At 33.2% G+C, this 13,521-nt stretch overlaps 1 protein-coding gene across 1 annotated transcript in view; it reads right to left on the bottom strand.

The window, feature by feature from the left end:
• TERB1 (telomere repeat binding bouquet formation protein 1) overlaps window positions 1–12,674 on the bottom strand; it is a 34,953-nt gene extending 22,279 nt beyond the window's left edge. Inside the window, exons 1-7 of the mRNA XM_074316016.2 lie at window positions 12,560–12,674; window positions 7,771–7,881; window positions 7,450–7,578; window positions 5,655–5,783; window positions 4,679–4,739; window positions 4,468–4,583; window positions 4,248–4,370 (exon numbers count right to left, since the gene is read on the bottom strand). Of these exons, the coding sequence (XP_074172117.2) occupies window positions 4,248–4,370; window positions 4,468–4,583; window positions 4,679–4,739; window positions 5,655–5,783; window positions 7,450–7,578; window positions 7,771–7,881; window positions 12,560–12,674 (784 nt within the window). The remainder of the gene's footprint in view (window positions 1–4,247; window positions 4,371–4,467; window positions 4,584–4,678; window positions 4,740–5,654; window positions 5,784–7,449; window positions 7,579–7,770; window positions 7,882–12,559) is intronic.
• Window positions 12,675–13,521: the final 847 nt, after the last annotated feature.

The following is a 13,521-nucleotide window of genomic DNA, read 5'->3' as shown; positions in this document are numbered from 1 at the left end:
AACAAAAAATCCCAAAATTAAAGATGAAAAATCCAATCGCTACCTGTGCATATATAGAACCATAACACAGATTACTTCCTTATGTAAGAAACCCACTTTGACATAGTACAAGTACATGTATAATACAGTATTTCTTTCTTGTGTGTTAGATAGCTCTTTTCCTTCATTTAGCGAGAATAGCATTATTATAATAAACTCAAATCCTTCAACAGAGCTATAAAGAATAGATTCATTCATCTAGCTTGATACTGCAATTAGCAAGCTGCCTATTTTCTGAATTCCAGCATAACTCATTTTTTAGATTGCTTTAATCTACAAAAAGCAAAGTAATGTTCCAAAAGAACACCTGTTTCATCCATCTTATTTAAGCCTAATTCTTTTACTTCTTGGAGCATAAAATAACATATTGAGAGTCATAATAACTATTCCAAGCAAAGATTCAATGACAGATCCATTTTTCAAAAGTTTGAATTCTTTTTTTTTAAAATAATTTATTTTTTTAATTTATTGGGGTGACAATTGTTAGTAAAATTACATAGATTTCAGGTGTACAATTCTGTATTACATCATCTATAAATCCCATTGTGTGTTCATCAAAAAGTTTGAATTCTTTTGTTCCCCTGTTGAAAATGATTTTGATGGGAAAGTATCCCATGAGTCTGTGCATTCAACAGTCTCTACAGTCCCTATCCCAGCAATGGACTTATTGCAAATGGTTATATAGGCTAGTGATTATAATTCTGCCACAAACATTCTTCCCAGTCTACCCTAGTACCACAAATTGAGCCAAAATGATTTAAACTCAAAAATTACTTTTTGTATTGTTCCATAAAACAAAGATCTGAATCCAAAAAAAAAAAAAAAAAAAAAAATCATGCTCAGAATTTTCTACATTGGGAAAAGGAAATGTTAAGAAATGACATTTCTTAAGGATAAACAAACATTTTCAAAATTAGGGAGATTCCAAAACAGGCTTCTTTACTACAAAGTATTTTCATTTTTAAAAACTTAACAAAAGGAAACATTTTTAAATTCTTAAACGAAAATGGTGCTTTTACCACAAAGATTTTTAGTTATAGCCTAAATAATGAAAATTCAAGCTTACAAACAGAAGAACATCCTACTCTACACTTACAAATATTTCAAATTTCCTCTAATCTATATTTCATACCAGTTTGCTGAGAGTAATGAGGTCCTATAACTATTACTCATCCAACTTGGTTGTTAAAGACAGAGGAAACATCAAAACATCATGGAAATAGATTCTAGTTTTTGGAATTGTAGAGATATGTTTCTTTGCATGTGAAACATGACTATTTTTGCTTTAAACATATGAATATAGCTATATACCAGCAATGTGTGAGAAAGTTCTAGCTGCTCGACACACTCATCAATATTTGATATTACTACCCTTTTTACTTTTAGGTATGCTAGTGGGTATGCAATGGTATCTCCTTGGGGTTTTAGTTTGGATTTCTCTGATTACTAATGAGTTTGAGCATCTTTTCAAGTGTTTTTTCTTTCTAATATTCAAATCTCCTCCGGTGAAGTATCTATCCAAATCTTGCCTATTTTTTAATCAGTAGGTTGTTTTTTGTCTTATTGACTTGTAAGAGGATTTGTAAGAGTTCTTTTATACATTCTGGGTATGGTCTTTATCAGATGCACATTTCACAAATATTTTCTTCCAGTCTATGGCTTGCTTTTTCAACTTAACAGATCTTTTGAAGAGCAAAAAATTTTCATTTCAGTGAAATCCAATTTGTCACTTTTCTTTAGTGGCTCATGCTTTTTCTGTCCCAAGAAATTTTTGTCTACTCCCAAGTTGCTCCTACGTTTTTTGTCTAGAAGTTTAATAGTTACAGTTCTTACATTTAGGTCTATGTATCATGTCAAGTTAATTCTTATACACTGTGTAAGATAAGGGTTGAGATTCATATTTTGCATATAGATATACTTTTTTACAGCACCATTTCTTGAAAAGACTGTCCTTTCCCCTGTGGAATTATTATGGCACCTTTGTAGAAAATCAACAACTATATATATGTGGGTCTACTTCTGGGCTCTTGTTTATTCCACTGATCTGTCTACACTTAACAACAATGCCACACTTTCTTGCTTACTGTATAATAAGTATGAAAACAAAGTGATATAAATCTTACAATTTTGTCCTTTTCCAAAAGTTCTGACTGTCCTAGCCCCTTTTCATTTTCATGTAAAGTTTAGAATCAGCTTATCAATTTCTGCAGAAAAGCCTGCTGGGATTTTGATGGGGAATGCCATGAATCTAGAGATGAATATGAGAAATGACATTCTAACAAATTAAGTCTTACAATCCATGAGTATAATGTATCACCCGTTAATTTAGGTTTTCTTTAATTTATCCCAGCAGTGTTTTATGGTTTTCATCATACAGACATTGCACATATTTCATTAAATTTACCCCTAAGTATTTAATTTTTTGATATTGTAAATGATTGTTTCTTTAAGTTGCCAATTATTTGCTTCTAGTATATAGAAATACAATTGATTTCTGTATATGATCTATATTCTGCAACCTTGAAAAAACCACTTATCAGTTCTAGCAGTTTTTGTAGATTACTCAATCACATCATCTATGAATGAATACTGTATTTTCTTCTTCCTTTTCAATCTCTATGCCTTTATTTCCCTTTGTTGCCTTACTGCACTGGCTTGGACATCCAGTAAAATGTTAAAGTAGTGAGAGTGGCCATTCTTATCTTTTCTCCAATTTTAGGGGAAAAGCATTAAGTCTTTCACCATTAAGTTTGTTAGCTGTAGTATTTTATAAAGACCCTTTACCACATTGAGAAAGTTCTCTTCTATTCTTAGTTTATCAAAAGATTTTGTCATGAATGTATGTTGAATTACATGGAAAGTTTTTCTACATCTTTTGAGGTTACTGTATAGTCTTTCTTTTCTAGTCTGTGAATATAGTGTAATTTTCTAATATTAAACCAATTTTGCTCTATTAGGATAAATGCCACTTGGTCATAATATATTATTACCCTTTCTATATATTTAGGATTTGATCTGTTATTATTTTGTTAAGAATGTTTGCATCTATGTTCCTAAAGGATATTGGCCTTTAGTTTTTGTGAAATGCCTTTTTCAAGCTTTATATGGGAATAAGCTGGCCTTATAAAATGTTGCGAAGTGTTTCTTCTACTTCTACGTCCTGGAATAATTCATGTAGAATTTTTTTTCCTTAAACGTTTGGTAGAATTCACTGTGAAACCATCAGGACCTAGAATTTCCTCTGAGTTAAGGTTTTAAACTGAAAAATTGATTTCTTTAAAAGATACAGGAATGTTCAGGTTATCTATTTCTTTTTTTTTGATAGTTCGTGTCTTTCAAAGAATTTGTCCAATTCACGTAAGTTGTCAAATTTAGTGGCATAACGCTGTTTCTACTATTACTTTATTATCCTTTTCATGTCTGTTAAAATCTAGAGTGATATCACCTCTAATACCCGGTATTGGTAATTTGGGCCTTCTCTATTTCATGGTTAGTCTAGCTAAAGGATCCATATTATTGATCTTTTCAAAGAACTAACTTTTGGTTTCATTGATCTTTCTCTATTTCATTGGTTTCTGATTTTATTATTTCCTTCATTATATTTACTTTGAGTTTAACTTGCTTTATTTTCTAGTTTCTCAGGTGGAAAATAAAATAATCTGAAACTTCTCCTTTCCTTACGCAAGCCTTAATGCTATAAATATCCCTCTAAACACTGCTTTTGCAGCATCCCACAGTTAATATTGTGTTTCTCAGTTGTGTCATTCAGTTAAAAACATTTCTAATTTCCTTCATTATTTATTCTTTGACACAAAGGTTTATGTTTTTTTTAATTTTGGTTTGATATTTTTTAGTACTGAGTTGTTTAATTTCCAGATATTTGGGACTTTTCTAAATGTTTTATTTTTATTCATTTCTAATTTAATTCCATGTGGTCAGAGAACACAGTCTGTGGGCTTTTTCTTTTGCTGTCTAGTTCTGTTTTGTGAAGGTATCTGGGGAGATCCAAAGATATGCTGTGTTGATCATCTTCCCAATACCTTCCTAACAATATCAACTCTCAAGATTTTTCCTTATGTAATAGTCTATGTGCATCCAAAATGACCCAACTTACACTGGAATAAAATTAATCTATTAATTCAACAGGTTTTTATTATGCTTTAAAATAAGCTTCTTCAAGTATAATTTAGAAAATAATGAATACTTACTATTATTTGCAAGAGTGAGTCCAATAAATGAACAAATAGGGCGAATTATCTCCGGTTTTATGCAATTTATTAGCCAGTCATTTGCATGTGGGAAAAGTGAACAGCAAAGCATTTGATTTTCATCTGAAAAGGAGACAAAGTCAATTATGTTTTAATATATTTGGTAAACATCAATTTTCATTTTTAAAAATTTTTATCTTTAACTATTTAAGATAATTACCATTTTGAGGATTGTTGACACAGACACACAAAGTACTACACACTGAAGACCACAACTGATAATTCTGGAAAACATTTTTATCTGACAAATTCAACTCATATTTTGAAAGACCTATCCTATTAGATTAAAAAGAAAAGGAAGTAAATTAATACAAATGTGTTAAGGTCTTATGTAATAAATAATTAATAACAAGAAATTTATATTTGTTTACCTGAACAACTGTGACAGAACTTTCATACAACCTGTTTCTCTCACAAGCGTTTGTCCAATCCCTTAAAAAAATAGCCATATATTACATGAATATGACTTTTGTTTAGAAATAATTTTGCAGGAATGGAAAACATTTAAGTAGTACTATTAATAAATAACTTTCAATCATTTTAACACAGAATTACAGTAGATAAAAATCAGTAATCAAGATTATGGAAAATAGATGATCTTATTAGCAATAAATAATTAAACATTGGCAAAAAGACCTTTAAAAAGACTATGGGAAATATATTACTTATGCTTAGAATAGGACCACTCAAATTTCCCCTAAAATTATAATACATTATTTTGCATGGTTCTGTGTTACAATGCCAAAATATGCTCCAAAACTTATAGAAAAATAGACATAAAAACTATAAGCATTTTAAATGCTTATAAAACTTTTAAGAATTTGAAGATTTAAATAAATCTGTGTTAAAAAACAACCTTAGCCTGAGCAGTAAGTATACAGAACACACTATACTATTATATCTTTGCAACTTTTCTGTTAATCTAATCTAAAATTATTCCAAAGTAAAACAAAAACAAAAAATTCCTGCCCCCCCAAAACAAAAATACTTTAGCGAAGAGCTATACGAAATTTAAGGCCATTGTTGACTCATACAGTAAACACTGTTAACTAAATGGCCAATTCAGTGGAAAATCAACCAACCTAATTCATCAAATGCCTCTCTTTTGCTTTTAAACATGTCTTTTTAACTGTTAATTAAATAATACAAATCACTTTACTATTTCTTAAAATTAATAAATATCAAATTAAATACATGCTATTAATTCTCTTTTCTTAAAGCTAGTAGTTCTCAGAAGTTAATAAGAAAAAAGACACTGCTATAAAGATTAGAATAAAAAAATTAATAATGATTGTTCCAATTTATTATTTTTAAAAATGTTTCTACAACATAAAAGAATATACTTACTATTATTTGAAACTAGAACCAAAATAACATAAACAGACATTCTTTTCAAATTTGTGTTTGAATCATTAGATAAGAACAAAATTAAGTCTTCAAACAATTCTGAAGTGCACAAAGTCTGCTGACAGTAAACTGAAATATAAAAGCAAAATTTTAATTTCTTTGCATAGCACAAATCAGATCTCATTTCATTGACATTTATTGGTCATATAACAAAATTTCTGACAAATTGGTATGTGTTTAGTCAACTAGCAGACCAAAGAGGCAATATCTTAATCAGAAGTACTTTATCTAGGTTCTAAAAAATGTATTGTAATCCCTTAGAATTTCCAATAAAAACCTAACTGAACAAAAAATTAAATATGACAAAAACTTAAGAAGATAGGTAAGAAAAAATAGCCAGAGAAAAATTTCAGAAAAGTCAGAAACCTGCTTTAGAAAACAGAGGGACAAATGATACTTAAGACTTTTCTAGAAATAAAAATGTCTCTCCAAAAAGCAAAAATGATACTTATGCGAAACCAGGGCGTTTTTTTGTGATAATTATGCATAAACAGAATCTTAAAAAATAATTTAAACACAGGGATATAATCAGTATTTTACCCAGTGTCTAGAATCAGCTATTAAACTCTCTCTCAAAGGCAAGGACAATGTCTTATTTATCTCCAATGCCCAGCACACAGCTTTATTCTTAATAAGTGATGAAGAAAGAGTCAATGGATGAAAATGTAAGAACATAAAGTTGTTTAACAAACCAATGGTTTATATTCAACCTTATTTCAGGTATACTACAGAAAAATGTTTTTGCCAACATGAATTTGTACACCCAGAGCATATTTATCCACATACGAGATGGTTGTAGGTTATCTTCATCTTTTGATTCACATACTTGGATATATAGACAATGAACAGAATAGAAAAGCCAGTGATAGACCCACCATATCTGAAAATTAATTAAGTGATGATGGCATCATCTCAAATCAATATGAAAAAATCTACCTTTTAATAAGAATGTTAGGAGAGCTGGATTGCCATATAAAAAAGATAAAAGTGGAACCATTCATCACACCACACCTCAGGAAAATTCAAAAAGGATCAAAAATTAAAAGTAAAATAAAAAACCATACAAGTACCAAAAGAAAATGTGGGTGGATCCCGGTATAACCTGGGACTATGGAAAACTTTCCTCTGGCTCAAAATACAGAAACAAAAAGGGGAAAGAAGGATGAATTTTATTTCCATCAAAATAAAAAAACTTAAGCATGGTAGTAAAGACAAAGTGGGGAAAAAAAAGGTAAGAAGAACTGTGAAAGTTTTTGAAATGGACAGAAATGATTACTACATGTCCTGTCTAGTATATCCTTTTAGATTATCTGTGCCCTTTCACTGTCTTTGGGCTATTTTACAACTACGTAAATTGTGGAAAACTGATAGTAATGCAAGTTATTCTTGTCCACAGAAATACAAAACATTTTTGACAGTAGAATGCAATTAATTATTGCCCTGCAGATACTGACCAGTTGTGTGCCTATTTGTAAATCTATTTCAGCATTCCTAAATGCCTATATTGTTTTTCTCCCATAGCCTTTGAAATAGCTGTAACATTTTACCAGTTCCTTATTAGTTAATAAGTTAAATATAATCTCTGGCATGCATTAATTTAAATAAATAGAATACCTGTATAAAGCTATACAGACAGGTAAAAAATGAATTTAATTTTAAAATTATTTTTTAGTAGATTGTTAAAGTATATAACACAATGCTTGAAGGATAATAAAATAAAGCTTTTATATTTTACCATCTTGTTCTGCAACAGTTCCTAATGTATATAAGGCTGCTTCTTTTACCATGCTATGTTCACTTGACTTTGCAAGATTTTGTACAAACATCAAACCACCAATTTCCCGAAAATAAACACCAGCATCACCTGTAGGGCGTAGAGATAAAACAAAATAGAAATGATATTTATTGACTATTATTTTAAAGCTAAAACAAATCAGATAAACATAGAAACATAGTTGCAGAGCAACCGAGTGGAAGAAAAATAAGTATGCATATTTCATATATCACAATACTAAAGAACTAGAATCACAGATAAAAATTCACTATCATGTCTTACTGTTTTGTTGACAAATTGAATGAATAGTGACCAAAGCTTCCTTTTGTGATAAAGGATTGTCCATTTGATACTTCAGACACTCCAATAATAAGTTCAGGTCAGTCTTCATTTCTAAAGAACAAAAACTTCATTATTTTAAAACCAAATGTTTCAAAATATAACTTAAAATTTCCCTTTCTAAATACATATCTTTGTAATGTTTGCTTTTTAAATAATAAATATGCATTACTTTTATATTCTAACAAACAATGAATACATATAAAAGAAATATGTTCCTGAAATAAAAATAACTTGAAATGAACTTCTTAAAATTATTTGATTGTCCCCTTTCATGAAATATAGGAATAGAAAATCCAGGTATTATTCTCTTTATAAATAAACCTACACTGGTTTAAATACCTGCCATTTAGAAATGAGCTGAATGAAAATGAAAATATAGCATCTTAGAATTTGTGGGATGCTACTAAAGCAGTACTTAGGAGGAAATTTATTAACACTAAATGCCTATATTATAAAATTTTAAAAAGGTCTCATATTAATGCCCTCTGCTTCCACCTTAAGAAACTCGGAAAAAAGTAAATTAATCCCAAAGTAAGTGGAAGGAAAGAAATTATAAAGATCAAAGCTGTAATCAATGAGATAGAAAACAGAAAAACAATAGAGCTGGTTCTTTGAAAACATCAATAAAACTGATAAACCTCTAGACAAAATTGATCAGGAATAAAGAAGCAAAGACTCAAATAACCAATATCAAAATGAGAGAGATGGCATCACCATGGATTTTACAGATATACAAAAACAAGGTTGCCGGTTCAATCCCCCACCATGGACCACTGTGAGCTGTGCCCTCCACAACTAGCTTGAAACAACTACTTGACTTGGAGCTGATGGGTCCTGGAAAAACACACTTAAATAAATGTTGAAAAAAGATAATAATAATTATGTACAATTTCATATCTATAGATTCAATGACTAAGGTGAAATGAACAAATTGCTTGAAAGACACAAATTACCAAAACTCACCCAAGAAGAAACAGATAACCTAAATAGTCCTACATCTATGAAAAAAGTTGAAATCACAGTTTAAAACCTTTCTATAAAGAAAATCCAAGTTCAGATGGCTTCATTTGTAAATTCTTACAAATATTTAAAGGAGAAATAATATCAATTCTGCACATTTGACACTGATGCTTTCAAGTGGTCTTTCTCACAAAGCATTCTCCTGTCAACAGACTATTATCTAAAAGACCCTAACACTTCTCAATACCTAAATTATGTCACGAGCTGTGCTTGCTCACAGAAATTGAAAAGGATTCCTGACTACAAAACAAAGAGGGCTGAGCCCAAAAACCAGGATGGTGATGGGGCATTGTGTGCAAAAAGGACCATGCACCAAAGGGCTGAGCTCAATATAAGAGTAACTATGCATCACTAAAAAATAAATAAATAAAAATAAAAAATTTAATCAGTCCAAGCCACAGCCTATAAATACAGAAGATTCCTTCCCAGCTGGGGAGAAGGTGCTAGTTACAGCATGAGTTCTCCATTCATTGATCAAAAAATAAAGTTTCTGCTCTGCTTACTAAACTCATTCTCGTTCTATTGGCTTCAACAGCACTGGGCAGAAGAATCTTGGTTTGGGCCTTCAAACCAGAGGTTTGGTAACACTAATGCTGATTTCCAAAATACCTCATTCACCTTTTTGAAATGCTTTTCTCAGTCTTTTTTTGAGGGCCTTCTTCCTCAGCCAACCCTTATGTGATGGTGTGCATTAAGGGAACACTATTCCCCCATTCTTTTAATATTTCCTCTCGGGTTAATCTCCTCCATACCCATGGATTTAATTTCCATTTTTCTGAGGAAAACTCTGAAATCTGTGCCTACAGGTATACTTTGATGGTAGTTCTCTCAGGTTCCTAAATTCTTGTATATACCTCCATTAAATCAGCTATCATACAGTATTCTAATTATCAGTATGCCTTTTCCCATTAGAATGTCAGTTTCCTAAAGTCAGTGTGACAGGCACAGAGTAGATGCATGGTAAATATTTATGCAAATTGCTGAATTATTCATTTTCTGAATCCTGTCAAATAATCTGCAGTATATCCCACAAATATATAAAACTAATTTCAGATATATGATCCATGAATTTCTCACCTTGTATTTTCTTTGTGTCCTCACTTTCCATGCTTGTCTGTATTCTTTTACCTTATATTTCATCTATAAGATAAAGGTTATTTTCTCAATTTAAATCAATGTTTGAGAATTCAAGAATTATAAATGCAAAGGAATAGGGAAAGAATAGTTTTTCTGCAACCAGAACAACAGGGATTAAATCTACAACTTATTAGATGTGTGATACAGGGTGTGCTTAAATTCTCTGAGGCTCAGTTTCCTCATCTGTAAAACAGGAAATTTCCATTTCGTACAGTTGTTACAAGGATGAAATTTGAAAACACAAAAATGCATTTGGCGTTCTTAAGTACTACAGGCATTCAACACATTTTACTAATCAAACACACAAATGGTTGGTTAACTGAATCTACCTGACCCTCTTCTGGTCCTACTTATTTTCTTTCCTGTAAATTTTTATCCCATCCTTTCAGATTGGGCACCCCTCCATGAATTAGAAGTTTAAAACACACACACAGTCTTTAGAACTGCATTTCTCTTCACAAGCTAAGCTTAATACTAAAAATTTTTCTAAGAATGGTGTTTTCAACATAGTATTCCACTATTAAGCTTAAATTTTGTTTGTATATCATTTGTCAGAAGAATTTTTAAAATAACCGGCAACCCTGATACGGCCTCTTATATGCTTTATTTTAAAATGCTAAACTGATTTTTTTAGAAAAATGTATCAGAGTCTAATTAACTTCTTAGAGCCATAAATCAGGACTCACAGAACTCTAAAATTTTTATGTCTCCAACACTACTTGGCTAAAGGGAGATACTGAATTATCCTTTCCATTTTTCATTCTCATTCTCAAAATGAAAATAAGATTCCCAAACAAAAAATGTTGAATAATAAATGTGAGAAGCTTTTACAAAGCAATATACAAATATATACTAATTTTTCCATTTTTAACCTAAATATTCCATTAAAAAAAGGAACGGTTAGGTACATTATAGTATATCTACAGGATACTGTTTACTTGAAATGTTTAATAACAAGGAAAAATGCTTCTGTTACAATGTTAATCAAAAAGAACAAGATAAAATTTTATCTACAGCATGATCCCAATTATGTAGAGGCAAACATAAAATAAAACTAGAGGGAAAACAGCAACATAATAACTCTTGTCTTTAGCTGGTGGTTCTATAATGTTTTATTCCACTGTTTTCTATTTTTCACAATTTTTATAATAAAAGTTTCTAATGTTCCACAAGTCCTATTGTAGGTGTAGGTTGCAGAAAAACTATTCTTTAAACCTGATAAATACCTGTTCTTTAAACCTGATAAATATCTTTTTAGTCATTGTAACAACCCTACAAGGGAGCTATAAGGATGAAGACAGATGAGGAGAGGGTAAACAATTTGCCCAATTCAAACAGCTAGTAAGTGCTAGGGCTGGAATGAAAACCAAGAAAATCTGAGGTCAGGCCCTATACTCTTGCCCTCATAGCAGTTTTATATTGTCTCCCATATGTAATTATGCACTACATTTGAGCAAATAAGTTAAAATTTGGAAAACTAAATTTAAAAAAAAGACATTAAAAACTGTACTGTATCATTTTTGAAAGTTTTGCTTTGTGAGGGAGTTTATTTCCTTAATTTTAATTAATCTATTCTGCTTTTTAATATAATTTTATTTTTAAACAGGGACAGCTAATCGTCTTCAAATTGAAACTGAGAACATACACTACCTTTCTATTCCTTTGTCTTTCTTATACTATTTTCTAATAAATGGTTACTTTGCACAGTAAAATTACTAAAGTTTGCCAAGTATTTGCATTACTACAAGTCATCTATTCACTACCTAAGTGCTTAAAAACATCAACAGCGAAGGACAAGCTACAATTTTCAAAGGACTGATAATTATAAAATTACATTTGAAATTATAAAATAGTCTATTCCCAAGAACAAAAACATTTGCCCAATAAAGCAGATTTTCAGTAATTTAGTGAATAGATGCAAATTGTAATGAATAAAATATCAACATTTATTGCATTCTCACAGAAAAAAAAAAAAGCGGGGACGGTGGCATTTTTCTAGATAACAGGAAGAAAACTACCTCCCAGGTTTCACTCAATCTACTACCAATAATAGTACTAACTCAAATTCAAAAAAATCTAGCTCAACATTATTGTCCTACCTGGGCTAGAAAATGTTGACATGAAAAGCTTTTTAAAATCTAAGTATCACTCCAAAGTATCAGAAAGATAAAGGACATCTTTCTGTGTGAGGCTGGCAGGGCTGAAAATCCTGCCACTAAATGCCGTCACTAAGTTGTTGACAGTGGATAACTACCTTGAACTCATACATAGCAGAAAATTCCCCGAGGCAGGAGAGGCAAGGGAGAAAGGGCCAATATGCAAGCACATGTAATATCAAGTTTCTGTTACAATAGCTTAAGTCGGTTGAGAAGTCAGTGAGGTCCAGAAAACAAGCTGAGGGTCCCAGGAGGCATTAACATTCCCAGACTCAGTAGACTGAAGCAGCCCTTTCACAGAACTTCTCACATCATCCCAGTTTGCACAGGTAACGGTGCCTGACCGCTCTAGGAGGGAAGGCTAAGCCCACCCTGCTTCCTGAATTTCAGTTCATGAATGCTGAGCTCTGGCTCACCTAAAGAGCTGGAAGGACTTCTTTTGAAGAGGATTAAGGGACCAAGGCGCTGGTTAAAGGCTCCACCACCAAGCGATTCACCAGCAGCGGGTGGGCCCGAGTCAGCCGTTACCATGCCCACCCCATCAGTTGCTGTGAAACTCACGGTCCGCCCGCGATCTGGGGAACCACCTCACCTGTGGTTCCCACCCTTCCCTACATCAGAATCATCTGGGAAGGCGCCGGCGGATTCTGAAGAACAAGCGGGTCGAAAACTGCCAGGCTCTAGACACCTGACCAAATGGTATGTGCCAATTCTTTGTCCCCCAAGCCGAGGTCGGCCTCCTCGGAAGAGCCCCTTCCCGCCAGCTCAACCTATTCCCTCAAATGGGCTGGTTATGACAGGAACCGTGAGGCGTTCCGCAACCTAGCGGCTGTGAGGGCCAACCGGGCCTGCCGGCCACAGCCTTCTTTCACCGGAGGCCCCGAACGGCTCCAGGGCCAAACGAAGCTGCAGCTGCGGGAGGACCCGACACCAACACACCGAGAGCAGAGGCTGTGGCCTTTAACCTCAAGTCGCCGGGCGGTGCACTCCCGCCCTTTCGCCCTTGCCGCCAGTCTACCACGACGCGGGCGCGTTTCCCACCCAGCGGGGTAGGGGCACTTCCGTGGGGCGGGACTTCCGGAAGTCCCCGCCCCGCCCCAACGCGGAGTCTCTTAAGAGCAAGGGTTAGCAAGCGTGCAGAAACGTCATTTTTAAGTGGTGGAAAGTCAACTTGAAGGGGGAGATCCTCTCATCTCACCGCCCGGCTTTTAGGGTTTCCTTTACTCACAGGGACGTTCGCCCCAAAGAGTTGGTTGGGCAGGCTCCGTGGTTGATGAGGCCGGCTCTGGGACCATGGCCTCAAGAGTCACCTGGGGCACATGTGCGCAGGCTTGATGGGGGAAGCCATCATAATCTTGAGCCTGGCCCACGTTCCTCT

This window comes from Rhinolophus sinicus, chromosome 8 (assembly GCF_057876585.1).
Source record: "Rhinolophus sinicus isolate RSI-liver-muscle chromosome 8, RSI-T2T, whole genome shotgun sequence".
NCBI lineage: Eukaryota > Metazoa > Chordata > Mammalia > Chiroptera > Rhinolophidae > Rhinolophus > Rhinolophus sinicus.
The sequence above is the reverse complement of the archived record's forward strand: the minus strand, read 5'-3'. Positions and strand labels throughout refer to the sequence as shown.